Consider the following 15,329-nt stretch of genomic DNA (forward strand, 5'->3'; position numbering starts at 1 on the left):
GATGCAGCTTTTGGGGGGGACCTACCCTCTGAAGAGAGTTGCAAAGTCCTGAGGTTTCTGTGCAGATCAGATCTGCCACTGGGGGTGAAGTTTATCGTGAAAGAAACCAGCTCTTCCCCTCTGAAGTGCGAGTGCATGCCCCCAGCCCATGGCCCTGGCCCATAAATTCGCCGACACCTTCGGGGACCATTTCTGACAGCCCACACCCCGCCTGAGTGGCCCTCGCTGCATCCTTTGGGCAGTGAGTCGCGGTGGGCGGGCTCGGGGCGGTTTCTCAACGTGCGTACATGTGCCTGCCCTGTGAGATTCTGCCGCAGTGGTCCCCACCCCGCGTGGTTGTGACGAGCTCCAAGTCGCTGTCACTGTTCCGACTGCGAGTCGGCTGGGAGTCAGGTGTTCCTAGAAGAGCTGAGGCGGGAAACGTGTTGGGACCTTGGCTTTTAGGCTGTGCAGGGTAGTACCCCCTCTTTCATCCATTTATAGTCTCCTACACCCCAAAGTGGACGACTGAATTCTAGCAATCAGCTAGAAGGTACTCTTGGCAGAGTACCTTAGTTTGTGACGTTACAAATGCGAACCTCCCCTCCGATGAAATCGTCCAAGTCCTGGCGGCAGAGGCACGAGCCAGTCAGCGCTGGAAGTAGGACTGCCACAGGCCGCTGCGGCCTGTGTGGGATTAGCCCGTCCCAGCGAACCTGCAGATCCTGACGAAGAGACTGGGGCAGCGGGGAAGGCACTCGAATGGCTCCGGGCAGGGGCAGCTGGCCAACAGCAATCGAAGGATGTTATCATTTCAACAACCAACCAAACCAGCCTCGTGTGTAATCAGATGAGCTGTCCTGCATTCATCGGACCTCTCTGTGCCACCCAGAAAGTAGGGACAGTAGTACCACCCTTACAGGCTTGTCATGAGGAGCGAGTGAGGGAAGGCCAAGCCGTGCCCTTGGTCTTGCCAGCCCTGCTCCAGTCATTTGGCTAGCTCAACCAGGAGGCGTGTAGATCAAATAAAACTCGGCTGTAGGCTGCTACCAATTTCCCAGCAGCAAGACTAAATCCTTACAATAGTCTTGAAACAGGTGAAGTACTTTCAAGAAGGCAAGCAACAGTTCGCGTGTGTGCTGACTGGCACGGGGTGGTGAGAAAAAAAAGCCCCAAGGTCTGGATTTGAGTCCTGCCTTCATTGCTCACAAGCTGTGTGACTTACCAACATCAGCCACCTCTTTGGATCCTAACGGGGTGGGGAGAGGAGGAGGGGCAATCAGAGAAGATCTTAAAATAGCAGAGGATGATTCAAAGCACTAGAAGTTAGACTCAAATGATAACGAAGCAGGGCTGGTGATGGAAGCAATCCTCGGGCCAGACCGGTGCCGGTGTGGCAGAGTGCAGAGAGCCCGTGCCTTGTCTAAGGGGAAAGCTGCATCTCTTGGCATGAGAGGACGCAGGCTTGATGTTGCCAGACCTGTGGATTTTTTTCAAGAGAAAAAGGGAATCGGGATTTTTAAAATGCAAGTGTGAAATTTCTGATCTGTGTATGTTATTGTGTGGCCATGGTCAGACCTGCTGAAGATAGAACCTGCGTAGATCTGTACAGGAAGAAATAAAAGTAAGGTGGGCCTGTGCTGCCCCCCCCCCCCCCCCCCCCCCCCCCCCCTNTGTCCTTTCGCATGGGATAAAAAGCAGGGAACCAGGGTAAGTCTGGTGCTCCGATCCTCATTCTGTGCTGGTTGCTGAGCCTTTGAAGCTGCGGGTGAGCCCCCGCCGTAAGGGACAGGACACCCTAGGGTGCTGTGGTCGCTTGCATTCTTGGTCTGGTGTATTGCCTGACTACATGTCTGGTTGGCTAGGCAGTCAGCCAAAGGGAATAGAGGCCGATTCCGTGTCATCAGCCCTGTAACCTGGATCTATCCTAGTTGACCTCACTCAGCCAGGAAGTGTGTGGGCCAAAGAGAACTTGCCTGCAGGTCTGATTTAGCCTGCAGGCTGCCAGTTTGCTACCCCCATACCATGCAAATTTCACTGGTTCAGCAAACAGTTAGTAAATACTCACTGTATGCTGGGCACTGTGCCAGTCCCTGGAGACACGGAGGTGACTGGAAGCCAGTCCTCATTCTCAAGTAGCTTTGCTCTGTCTGGTGTAACAAATCATTGTCAGAAAGCCTGACAGGCGCTAAGACAGAGCTCTGTGCAGTGGGAACAGAAGGAAGGCTGCCTAGGCCAGCATCGGGGTGGAATGAACATACAGGGAAGGAGCTCCTGCAGAAGGTGACGGCTGAGCTAAGTTCACAGGAGGGTGGGAACCGTGGGGTGTGAGGAAGTAGAGAGTGGAGGGTGTGGTGTGTGTTGTAGGCGCAAAGCTCAGATGAAGCATGAAGGTGAGAAAGCAAGTTCGACTTAACAGAGAAGCTGCCAGTTGGGAGAAGTGGGGTGAGTGGTGGGGAGTAAGCCAGAGATCTAGTTGGGAGCCCTGCGGGGAAGGGCCTTGAATGCCTCGCTGACATCCCACAGACACTCTGGGTACGGTCTCCACCAACAGAACATGTGCCTTCCCCTCAGCCTACCTGCAGTGAGAGGCGTCAGTGCGGTCGAGGTGTATCTGAAGCGATGGGAGCACTAAGGCATTGTGCGGAGGGGCGGAAGGAAAGCAGCTCACCCTTGTGGTAAAATGGGTGCATGAACTAGAAGAGAATCCAGATTGGAAATGGGGAGTTGGATTAAGAAGGTTCTGCGGGGTTGACCAGATAAATGAAGAAGGCTGCATCATCAAGGTGGTGGGAAGAACAGGGAGGAGAGGTCTGACTGAGGACATCAACGTAAGAGGTTGAATCTTCAGGACTTGGTGACAGAGAGTTGGGGTGGTGGTGCAGAGCATGTGAGTGAGGAAGGAAGAGGAAGGGAGGGGCTCCCAGGTGGGTGTACCCACGGAGCAGGAAATGCCAAAACGGGGTCAAGAAAGGGGTCAAGTCTGGAGAATGTAGCAGAGGCTTTGGGGTCTCCCATGTCACCCTCCCCTAAGATGAGGACAAGTTATTGCCGTTTGTACCCTCTGCTATTAGGAAGGAGACAGAGCGCTTGCTGGACCTCTGGCTTTGGGACACATGCATAGTGTATTTGGAAATACTAATCCAGGCCATTCATCGAGTGACTTGGAGCCAGCTCGGCCACCAGGCAAGCTGCTGAGTGCGGGCCACGCGGCCCAGTAAGTCCGGTGGTGCTAGAGGTATCGTGGTGGCAAAGGGTGCAGCATGGAGTCTCAGGCAGGCCCCAGGAGGAGAGGTGTATCATGGACCCTGTAGGCTTGGGGGCAGGACTTTGCTTTCTAGTCCCCATTTGAAAAGCAGCTCCCAGCATGCTCTTGGGCCCTGACCACAGGACATCGGTGGACTGAGACCTCAGAATTGTTCATCATGAGCCGGGTTTTGTACCATTCATGTTATAAATTCAGGCAGGTCCCAAAGCAGTTGACTCGAAGGTGAAAGTGGCAACATCTAGAATCAGGTGTCATCAGGGCCCTGGGGCACAAGTAAGCTGCACAAACAGACTGGCTGCATATGCCTCTTCCCCAGACCTCCAAGTCATCCCCTCCCCCCCCCCCCCCCCCCCCCNCCCCCCCCCCCCCCGTCTCGTTGCATTGATGACTCTCTCTCAGTTCATGCCAAGCATTTTCTTGTGATCCGCTGATGGAGGAAGACAGGTCCTAGGCCTGATTCAACGTGCTGGTGTGAGCCAGAGATGGACCGCGGGCTTCACTAAAGCCCCAGGCAGGGTAGCCCTGCGAGACTGGTTCGTGGAGCCTCTCCCAGTGGGCAGAACTTCAAGCAGAACACCTGTAGATCGACATCTTTCAGAGGGAGAAGTGTGTCTTTTATAAGGATATGTATCTTGTGCAGTGGCCAGTGGTTTGGATGGTTGGTCAGGGGGGTGTGGGTCTTTGTGTTCACACTCATGCTTGTCAGAATGCACCCACCACAGAGGGTGCACCCCACAGCCAGGTGGACAACATGGTGCCCCGTGGAGGTCAGCCTCGTCCTCCGCCATCCCCGCGCTTGCGTGATGAGCTCGTGCACAGGGTAGCCATGGTGACGGGTGAAGGCCAGGCAGGGGCCCAACAGCACCGGCTCCCTTTCGAAGGCGGTCTGGCCACTTCCACTGCCGACTGATCTGTGGGCACAGAGGCCCGGAGCCCTTGACCAGCCAGCGGCTTGCCGGAAGTTGATGACATTGGCCCCGCTGACCCTGGAAGGAGCCACTATCCTCCTGGGGATTGATACTTACTCTAGCGTTAATCGGAGCGTTGACAGAGTGCCTGATTCAAGAGGCCCGTTTCATGACGAAGTGCAACAGCGGGTGCAGGACGGCAGGACCGGCTGATCTGGTACATACCAAATGGTCGGACGCCGTGGACCGACTAGAGTGATGGGACAGTTTGCAGAAACTCCGTGACGGTCCCAGCTCGAGGATGACACTGAGGTCGGGCACAGTCATCAGAATACAGCCAGTCGACAGTGCTGTGTCCCGGGCTGCGCGAATACACGGGTGCAGGAGTCCAGGGTCGACGGCGGGTTGGTCCCTCTCTCTGTCACTCTCTCTGTTCCACTTGCACCAGGTGAGAGGTGGTTGGGATGCAGGGTTCCAGGCCTGGCCATGTCAGAGAAGGTCTCCTTGCAACAACCATGGCCTGACAAGGCCAAGCCCGCTGAAGCTCAGAGCGTTCAGGGATGTGGGTCTGAGTCACCCTGTCAGGCGACAACCTCGACTAGCTGACAGACACATCTAGAACAGGTGGTGGAGAAGGAAGATAACGATAAGCAGTTTCGGCCTCGACTTGCTGCCCCAGTAAGTGGCTTGTGGCCCTTCCCACTGACTCCTGTACACACTGTTTTCCCTAGATTAGACTGGCCACTGCCCTGAAGACTCGTGACGGTATGGGCTTCATGGGGGGCATACCTGGGTCGGAGTGGTGGCAAGGGGTGGACGGCGGTAGACCGTTTGGGTGCCCTGCATCCCATCCCCTTGGTCACCCTCTGATTTCAGCTGCAGCCGTCGTAGACACTGTTGGTGAGCTTCCACTCCTGACAGCACCCCCCATTGAAGCACGGGGAGTGCGTCATTCTCATGTCTATTCTAGCACTTTCTTCAAAGCCACTGAGGTCTGTTTGGCTTGCATGGCTCAATGCAGCCCAGAAGTTTGGGATTTAATGGCTCCGGGACAGCCCTCAACAATGAAGGGTGGGAGCCATGGGCTAGATGTCCCCCCCCACCGCTTCACGTGCCCTGGCCAGGGGCCGAAAGCCCCGCCTTACATCTTCTGGTTGCACAATTCTGGGAGCCATTCTGTATGCCTCTCAGGAGATTTCCAGTGGAAGTGAGCCCCCACTGCTCACAGTGGTGACTTTGATGCTGGACCTTACATTGGCTTTTCCTCTTTTGCTCTCTCACTGTCCGTTCCTCGTTCCCATTTCCTGAGACCACCTCCCGATTAAAACACCTGCACCCAATCCTCATCTCAGCTTTGCTTCTGGGAGAATCCAGACTAAGACAGGAGTAGAGTCTGCGTTCACTCTGCATCTGACGGGCTGAAGAGGCATCTAGGAAGGAGGACACAGGCAGGGGCCACACTTTGGGAAATGCAGAAGTATACGTTAGCTTGGATGGCAGATACAATCACAGGCCCAGGGAAAACCCATATGTAAGTGGTCAGTGGAAGAGAAGCGCCCTTTTAAGGCAGTGGTTCTCAACCAGGGCCCATTTGACAATGCCTGAGGACATTTTTGGTGGTCACAACGGAGGGTGGGGAGGGGTAGAGGGGACACGGATACTGCTCCTGGCATCTGGTGAGTATGGGTCAAGGCACAAGGCAGATCCCCATAACAAAGAACGACCCAGCCCCAAATGTCCATAGTGACGAGGGCGAGAAAGTGTCCTAAGAAGATTGCAAAGGAGCAGCCGAAGTGGCAGGAAGAAAACGGGGAGAGAGTGGTGCTGTGACGGCCATAGTTTCATGGGCCCGAGGGACAGGCACGTCCGTGCTGCCGGTGGGTCGGGGAAGACGGGGCCTGTACTGCCACTAGTTCAGCAACAAGGACCTTCATTCAGCCCAGCAGTTCCGCCAGCCATGAGAGACAGAAGTCAGTTGATGTGGAGGGAGGCACGAGTGGAAGGCAGTTATGAGGACAAGGACAGAGCCTTCCCGGGAGCTTGGAGGCGAAGGAAAGGCAGAGCTGCTGGGACTAGCGGGCAGGAACAGCACAGAGGAGGACGAGTTTGGGAAGATCCCGGGAAACCAAACACCGTGTGTGTGCGATGACCGAGAACCAGGGGACATAGGGACAGGGATGACCGATGGTAGACAGGGCCGCTGGGCGTCTGTGCTACCCAACTCCAGAGCGCAGGGGCCCCAGCTTGGGTCAGGTAAGGAAGACCTTCCTCTGAAGCTGGAAGGAGGCAGGTGTGGGAGCAGTTACACAGGCCGTTGTAGGGGAGAGAGTGTGGCCTGTTGAGGGGTTAACTCGGGGCCTTTTTGTCCTTTAGAAGTTTAGGAGCCGGTCCCCTCGAAGGCAGAGGTGTGGGGCGGGAGGCTTATTAAGAACTACTTGATGAGAGACTGTACATGGCTGTGGATTGTACCGTGTTCTGTATTGCTCTGCTCTCCCAGAACGGTCTCCTCGGGAAGTTTGTCCTTTTCCAGGCCTGGTGTGTTCCAGAGGGGAGCACAAGGCTACTGTCACACTGAAGTCTCCCCTGGGACGCCAGCTGACGCTCCCCTTCTCTGTGGAATGCCTAAGGAGATCCAGAATTCTCTCCCGAGAGGTTTGTGGACTTGGGGTTTAGGTTTTGGGGTCGCCTCTGCCTCCTGGTTCCTGTGTCTCCATGTGCTCTCTGTTCTGCACGGATTCAAACTTGGAGGTGACACCCTTCTCTCCTGCAGAGCCACCTCACAGCAAACCTTTGGTTCGTGGGCAGGTCTGGGTCGTGCGGGCCGTTGTGTGTGCACCTTGTTCTTCCTCTTCCTTCTCCTATTTACTCAGGCCTCCTGAGTTCCGCAGCCCTGAGGCTTCACCCAAACCGTCGAGGTGCACAGTAGACAAGAGAGCTTCCTCTTAGGTTCAGCCTCTGACAACAAGGTTGTAGTTTGCTTTCCGGAAGACTACAGATTCAGCAGTTGGGGTGTAGGGGCCTCGACGATATATGCCCAAACCCACTGCAGCTACTCCCTGAAAACCCCGCTCTCTGAGATCATAGTCTCACCTTCAAGGTATTAGCTCTTCCAGGGACAGTGTAGGGAGACGTGAAAAGGCAGAGCAAGGCTAGAGGCCAATGAGAGGCTCGAGTGGGAAGAGGATTGAGGGTCGGCATAGAGGTTGGGAGGCCTGGCTGCTGCGTGTTAGCCTGGTGAGCTTCGGGCTCTGTGGTCCCATCTATACAGTGGGGAGAATGAAGGGAGGAACAGAGACTTAATGAAACAGGATCTATGCAAACGTGCGTGAGTAGCTACTTAATCTGTTCTAGATGCCACAATCCCCCTGCTTCTGCAACAAGAAAAAAATGCGAGTCTTAATGATTCTCGTCTGGGTGAATCATTAGGGACACATTTGGTGGGCCTCCACGACTTCCTTCTAGGGCGCTGGTCAATCTGTCAGCAACCCATACTGTCCCTCACCACGAGGTCTGTATTTAGTTTGGAGAGTAAAATGAATTCGGGGGTGTCTGGGTGGCTCAGTCATTAAACGTCTGCCTTCGGCTCAGGGCGTGATCCCAGGTCCCTGGGATCGAGCCCCACATCCGGCTCCTCCACTGGGAGCCTGCTTCTTCCTCTCCCCCTGCTTGTGTTCCCTCTCTCGCTGGCTCTCTCTCTCTCTGTCAAATAAATAAAGAAAATCTTTAAAATAAATAACAAATAAATAAAATGAATTCATATTTCATGAAAAAATTATTTTGTATTTTGATGGGTCATGAGGAAATTGCTACTGCCTCCCCCAACCCACGCACCCAGATAAGGGCCAGACCCTCTCACCAAGGGGCAGTTTTAGGGCTCCTGGTGCTATTCTGGAAGGGCCCAGCAGGGGGCAGCCTAGCTCTTCTCCGTCTCCAGCTCAGTGGCGAACTCGCTTCCTGGAGGTTTGGTGGAGGCTCTACACGAGGGTTTGACAGACACTATTGACCATGACCCACAGCTGGACATACATCTTTACATCAGTACTGGTTTTGCACGTGTTTATCTTGCTAAGGAATACTTAACCCTAGCACATGGGTGCCCTCCCTATTTCTAGGTTGTTCAGTTCTGAGATTTGGTCTTGTAAGAATGCTACTCACATCCACCAATAGATGGAGACCTGTAATCTGAAACCCACCGGGAGTCTAAGCCTGGGGAGTGAGGATAGGGGTGGGGTGGGGAGAGGGGGTAGATTTGGGGTCACCTAGAATAGGATCTCGCAGTACAGTGGTTAAAGGTGTGGGCTTGGGAGCCAGGCTGCCGCACAGAATCCCAGCTCTGCCCTTCCTTCCATCTGTGGCCTGGGCTCCACCCCTCTGTGCTCAGAAAAAGACAGCTCGGGTTGTAATCACCACTTCTTTTCCATGCAGAGCAAGGACTGCTGCAGAGTGCCGATCATGGGGCAAAGCCTGCCTGGTGTCTCAGGGACTCACTCATCCAATGTATGTTGGCCCGGTTACTGAAGATAACCCGGGCCTGGCAGAGGTGCCAAGAAGCACACGGATGGTTACAACAGATGTGACAAGGGCGTAGGTGATGATTAGCGCTGAGCCCTCTGGGAGCACATGGGTACCCAGAGTACTCCTTAGCTCAGCAGCTCTCCAGTTATGGTTCCCAGGCCAGCAGCAGCAGCAGAAGCTGGAGACTTGTTAGAAAGGCAGTCTCGGGCCTCAGCCCAGGTGTATAAAATCAGAAACCCATTGTCAAGGCTGGTGCACACCCAATTTGAGAATGACTGCCAGTGGCTACCAGACAGGGCTACACTTGAAAGTCATCTGAGGGCACCAGTTTAACCACAATGTCTGGGCGTGGGAGCCAGGCATCACAGGTTTTTAAAAAGATCCCCAGGTGATTCCAATGTACAGTGAAGTAGGGGAACCGCTGCCCCGACCCAAACCTGGGCAGGCAGTTGGGGGGCATCTGAGAAAGCTTCCTGGAGGTGGTGTCATGTAGGCAGAAACCTTCAATGCAGTGGTGGCTTGTGAGTGCACATGAGTTGGAGGGGAATGTGGAGGGTGGAGGGTGAGGGGGTTGCTGATGCCCACAGAAGGTTCTAGAGGGACTGTGATCTAGTGCTGAAGAAGCCGGGCTCTGGACACCGGCCTTCTGGCCGTGAGTCCCACTGTGCCCTGCCTGGCTAGTGCGACCGCAGACGAGTCATTTAACCTCTCTGCTCCTTATGCACTGTCCTGGGAGGGATGGCGGTCACCGGCGTGCCACTCACTCCTGTCGTCAGTGTTGTACCAGTGACAAGGGCAATAGAAGCTCCCGGAAGCCGAAAGAGGGTCTCAGGATGCCTGGCCGGTGTTTTGCCGAGCAGATGTGGGGGGTAAGCCCCCCTGATTGGGTTGGGAGGAAAACCCAGAATTCAGCTGCCAGCCAGGAGGGCCTTGTTGAGACTTAGATGATCTGAGGTGTCAGCAGCGGCCCTGGCTCCGAGGGGCTCAGTGGGAGAGAAAGACGATGGAAACTTTTCACAGTGTCCGCTGCCCTGGCGTCTCGGGGGGTTTGGCGCATCCCTCTTGTTTCTGTGATGTGGTCCCTCCTAAATCCTGCTGCGAGGGGTGGCCACAGCTGGGCCCTCTTTGCACCCCTGCTGGCCCCTCTGAGGCAGCTTGTCCCAGCACCTGGCGGTGGGGGTGAGGGGTGCGGCCAGCACCCAGCACCCAGCGAGGGGCAGGACCAGGGGCGGCTCAAGCAAGACCACTTAGCCTCTCAGGAGGCTGACTGCGTGCCTGTGGCCACGTTAGGTGCTGCCCAAGAGGCACCAGAAATATTAAGACGAAAGCCCCAGAAACAATAGGAGAATGGACCACTGACTTGCATGACACGGACACTAAAGCCTCGGGTGTGAGGAAGTGAGAGCTCGGACCCAGACAAACCCGGGTTTGTTCACCAGCCGAGGGATGGTGAGCAACTCGGGAATCTGAGCCTCTCCAAAACTCAGTTTCCTCATCTGCTAAATGGGGGTCACCATAGCACCTGTTATTCAAGTGATTAAAACTTCAATTATATAGATTCAAATATATGATCCAGTGATGAAATCAGTGATACATTGTGGGTTTTTTAAAAAGATTTTTATTTATTTATTTGAGAGAAAGAGAATGAAAGAGAGAGCATGTGAGGGGGAGGGTCAGAGGGAGAAGCAGACTCCCTGCTGAGCAAGGGAGCCCGGATGTGGGACTCCAGGATCATGACCAGAGCCAACGGCAGTTGCTCAACCAACTGAGCCACCGGACACCCTAAAGGATGCGTTGCGATGAAGGGTGTAGAGTCCTTCAGCAACGCCTCTGGCATGGAGCCAGCTCTACTAGGTGGACGCTGGCACTGTTGCTGCTGTTCTGCCTGCTTGTGAATGGTTACAGTTCAGAAAAGGGTGAACCCATTGAATGGTCCCCAATGGCCCGAGACAGGACTCGGAGGATGGGTTAGAGAAGAGAGGAAGGACTAACTAGGTAGAGGGAGCAAAGTGTCCCGATTTTCTAAAGGAGAGGAATATGATCGCTGGGATGTAAGTTTAATGTCGCTCAGCAGTGTCTTAGAATTATCAGACAGATGGCTTGGGAGCACTTTACAGAGAACCAGGCTTTTCCGGAATTAGTTCATTAAATCATGTCAAACCGAACTCTCAGTGACTTTGATTTTTTTCCCCATTCACTCAGCATATTTATTGTCAGCATGTTAGGAAAAGCAGAGCATATCTTGGCAAGGCAGTCAATGAGATTTTCCGTGCTCTCCATGTGCACACGAGAGAGAAACGTGAGCAGGGTGGTGGATGGTTAGGTGGGGTCTGTAGCAGTACTTCTCCCCAGGAGCCGGATGAAAGGATGCACGTCACCCTGGAGAGCCGATCCCCATGGCAGGCCCCCAGGGCTCTAGCTCTTCACTGAGGAGCCAGAGAAGCACATGATGGCGAGGGTGGCCCAATAGGGCGCACGTTGGCACCTAAGGATTCCTCCAATTAAGAGCAAAACAATTCATAGCAGGATAGTAGAGAAGTCACATTAAACACTAAATTATTTTTTCCCTAATAACGGGAGTCACATAAGCTCATGGTAGAAAATTTGGAAAACAGAGACGACCACAAAGAAGTAACTAAGAGACACCTGTAATCCCCCCCTCCCCACGCCATTGGCACAGTTTGATAGCATGAGCTAGGAGGCGGGTGTGAACAGAATTTGAGTGCTCTTTAAGACGGTGAGGAATTCAGGACTGTGGAGCCTAGAAAGTGTCGGTGCAGTCTATGTGGAGTGCACAGGCTGTCCAGGAGACTGGAGGCTCTCCTGCAGGGTTCCAGAGCGCAGAGTCAGCGCTCAGAGGCTGGAGAGGCGGTGGGAATCACCGCTCACTGAGAAGGAAGGAGCCTTCCCCAAGTAGCTCCGCCCACCGACGGGACAGGCTCCGGGGAGGGCGAGGTTCCCATTCGCGGGGAGGGTTCTAGCAGAAGCTGGTTCTTAGCCTTGTTCTCCTCCGAAAGTTACCGAGACTCCCTGCGGCCCTGTGGTTCCTTTCACTCTGAGACTCGTGTAACTAGAGCTGAAGACCCGGAGGCAGAAAGAAATGCGTTTTAGTTATTGCCAAGGGAAATGAGCATGTTGCAAAACGCCGTTCTCTCAGTTTTGTTGGAAGTATGCAGTTAAGCATACATTCATTGAAAAGTAATAGCAAGAAAATAGTAATGCTTCTGTGGGAGACGCTTTTCACCATTTGGGCTGTTTTGATTTTTCCAACTTTTCTACATTTGACTTATTCTAACATGTAGTAAATGTCATATTAAAGTAAAGTAAATGTGTCTCCAGCGTGTGTGAGGATACTTTTCTTTACTGAAACAATAGAGTAGGGAGTGGGGAGGAGGGACTGGTAGTCTAGGCAGGTGTGTAGGGGTGGGGGTTGACTGTGGAGGGCCTTGAAAGCCAGACAGAATTGTTTAGATTGATTTGGTCATTGCAATGGCAATGGTAATGACCTTATTTGCTGACCCGCACTCAGGACTGATAATCTGATAGATAACAGCATATTTATGGGGATGAGAGGACACAATACAATAATCAAAGTTGCAGAACTCCTGGAAAATCAGTGTTGGAATAGGGAGACTGGCGGGATTCAAGGGATAGACACTCATTTGCTTATTCATTCATCCAGTTGCGTAAGATTTCTTAAGCTCTAGTTGTACCCCAGACACCGTGCTGGGCACCCTGATGCCACCGGGTCTCTGCGGAGCTAAGCGCAGAACACACCAGAAGGTGAGGGCAAAACTGCCAGTTAGTCGGTCCCTCCACATCCAGGCGAGAGGTTCTGAGTCTCAGGAGTAGGAGTGGTGAGAATGGAACTTCCAGTGGTATTTCAAGATAGTGTTTGCTTGCTTCGCGGTTGCCCTGGGGGGTCCTTCTTCAGCACCCCACGCAGGGCAGAGTGCACAGAAGGCACGCAGCAAACATTTGGCAGGTCACAGGAATGTTACTACGGTGGGAGGAGGGCTGGAACTGAACCCCAGACGATCAACAGGGATTCACTTATTTACTTCATTGCAATAAGTATATCCTGAACGTTTACCATGTGCCTGCTGCCATTGTGCTCCAAGCTGAAGCTGCAAAGATGAGACATAGCTTCACTCTAGAGGAACTCAACGCTATGACAGTCTGGCTGGGGAGAGAGTCGCAGCTATAAACAGTGAAAGTGCTTATAGGAGACTGTTATAAGGTGAACCTAGATAAAGGTGTAATTAGTACCTTTAGGCACAATTAGGAACTAATTAGTCAAAGGCGCCACCAGAGAGGAGACGGCATTTGAGTTCTAGGAAGGCCCAGGGCGGGAATGGGGTAGAAGGAATTCCCACCATATGGAAAAATAGTAAGGTACAAAGTATAGTGTGGGAATGGCAAGGTCCTTCTCAGTTGGCTTTTTTTTTTAAAAGATTATTTATTTATTTATTTGACAGAGAGAGAGAGGACAAGCAGGGGGAGCACCAGAGCAAAAGGGAGAAGCAGGCTCTGCGCTAAGCCCAGAGCCTGATGTGGGACTCGATCCCAGGACCCTGGGATCATGACCTGAGCCAATGGCAGACACTTAACCGACTGAGCCACCTAGGCATCCCTCTCAGTCAGCTTTGTGAGTGCATTTCCTTCTGTCTCTTCCAGGCTCCACACCTGCAGGCCTGTACCTCTGTCGGGCTGGAGCTGAACCCCTCTTTCCTTTCTCTGAAAACTGTTCCACCGCCATCTAACACAGGTACAGCAAGACGAGTCATGAGGACATACACATCTGCCCATCAGGCCAGTGTCGACTGGGCCAGGGATGGGGCTGGGACCACCTTGGACCACTCAGAGTCCTTCCTGGGAATTTGGGGTCAGGACACTAGATCCCAGGGCTAGTCTCATTGGTCTCTTGCAGTCAATGTAAATTTGGGAGTTATGGCGTCCTGGGGGAGGCCCTAGCAATGTGTGCACATGGCCATATGTTTTTATAGAATTTGCAAAAGTAAGATAATAATCAATGTAATTGGTCAAGTCCACTGCTTCTTTCCTTTCCGAGGCCCCCTCTGTCACCTCCTCTCATGATGGATGGTGTTGGAGTGGCTTTGGGTAGCTGGGGATCTAGCTAAGGGGAAGTGGAGTTGAAGGTTCATTTAGAGTTAAGTGGGATCCCTTTATGTGGTTTGCAGCCACTTGCAGCTGTAATCAGCGTAGAAACGGCTTCGGCTTTGGGAATATTCCTGTGGCTCACTGTGAGCATCGGGACAGCCGGGGCAACGTGAGCCTGTCCTCTGAGGCCGGGCTACGGAACATGTGGGTATTGCAGGAGAAATAAGGATTGAAATGAGGGGTTCTTCTGGTTATCAGATACATAAAATCAGAAACTTTGGGGATTTGTTTTTGTTTTTGTTTCAAAGAGTTTATTTGACAGAGAGAGAGAGAGAGCACGAGCAGGGTTGAGGGGCAAAGGGAGAGGGAGAAGCCAACTCCATACTGAGCTAGGGGGGCTCAATCCCATCATGACCTGAGCTGCAGACAGACATTTAACCAGCTAAGCCACCCAGGCGCCCCAGAAACTTTGGTTCTATCGATCCTGTAATTGACAAAGTTCTCTCCTTGCCCGGAATCTACTCAGTCTCAACTGGGCCCTGACTGTTGGGCTTCCACGTTTGTGTTTGCAGGGTTCAATTTTAGCAAGAATCCTGCCTAAGTCAATTGAGCCAGAATGCCCCAGCCTCCAGATCTGGTCACCGTCATCCTCCACCAGCACCCAGGTGATGTCTGAACATGCTGGCCTGCCCTCAGCAAGAGTCCTGTGAGTCAGCTTAGCCAGAGTCCTTTCTCACCTTTGATGGCTCCTGTGAATGATTTTCTACCCACTGACCCTCACCCGGCTCCTTGGCTAGAAATTCCCACGTTTCCTCCTTGTGTTCCATTCCAGGTTGAGCCCGATCTGTCTTCTCTACTACAAAACCCCACTATAGAAACTCGCTTGAATAAAATTTTCCTTACCCTCTTTTGCAAGTGTCATGAATAATTTTTTTAACATAATACACACTATACTTTTTTTTTTAAGTGGGGATCATGTGCAATTGGGTTCATCAGATTTTTTGTGTTTAAATTTCTGGCTGATCTGAACAAGAAAACTCAAAATGCCCTGAATTCCCATAGCTCACATACAAAAGAAACTAATAGAAGTTTTCCCAAGTTTTGCAACAATCCTAAACATTTACGTGACAATACCAATAATAATGTGTGACCGGGAACCTTTACCAAACTATCTGTAATAGACAAACAAATTTGGATCAACCATGCTAGAGGAAAGACTGGAACATTTTTGCATTTTCTCTGTGGAAGACCATTACAGAATGGTCCCAAGCAGAGGTCATCAAACAGTATGCAGCCAAAAAAAAAAAAAAAAAGGAGCAACGTACAGTATAGGTGGATTTGGTTGCAAATTCATTAAACTGTTATTTTTTTTTCCTGGATTTTGTGATATTTTTGGTATTTCTTAGCTTTTTAACATTTGTAAATTTGCTATGCTTTTTTTTCTCATTCTAGATACATTTTCAGGTTTGGACTAATTTTGTATCTGTCATTTTGTATTCTTCTTCCAGAGTCTCTCCCCACCCCCCACCCCCTCACCC

The 15,329-nt window shown here is 52.4% G+C and overlaps 1 protein-coding gene across 5 annotated transcripts in view; it reads left to right on the plus strand.

Moving 5' to 3' along the window:
- C14H18orf25 (chromosome 14 C18orf25 homolog) overlaps positions 1-14,708 on the plus strand; it is a 99,395-nt gene extending 84,687 nt beyond the window's left edge. For 2 of the 5 annotated variants that reach the window (XM_034643212.1, XM_034643211.1), the window contains 2 exons: positions 13,348-13,438; positions 14,364-14,708. In XM_034643212.1, coding sequence (XP_034499103.1) covers positions 13,348-13,433 — 86 coding nt within the window. In that variant the 3' untranslated portion in view covers positions 13,434-13,438; positions 14,364-14,708. The remainder of the gene's footprint in view (positions 1-13,347; positions 13,439-14,363) is intronic. The other 3 variants (XR_004620477.1, XM_034643210.1, XM_034643214.1) reach the window with 3 other exon arrangements.
- Positions 14,709-15,329: the final 621 nt, after the last annotated feature.

This window comes from Ailuropoda melanoleuca, chromosome 14 (assembly GCF_002007445.2).
Source record: "Ailuropoda melanoleuca isolate Jingjing chromosome 14, ASM200744v2, whole genome shotgun sequence".
In the NCBI taxonomy this organism is placed as follows: domain Eukaryota; kingdom Metazoa; phylum Chordata; class Mammalia; order Carnivora; family Ursidae; genus Ailuropoda; species Ailuropoda melanoleuca.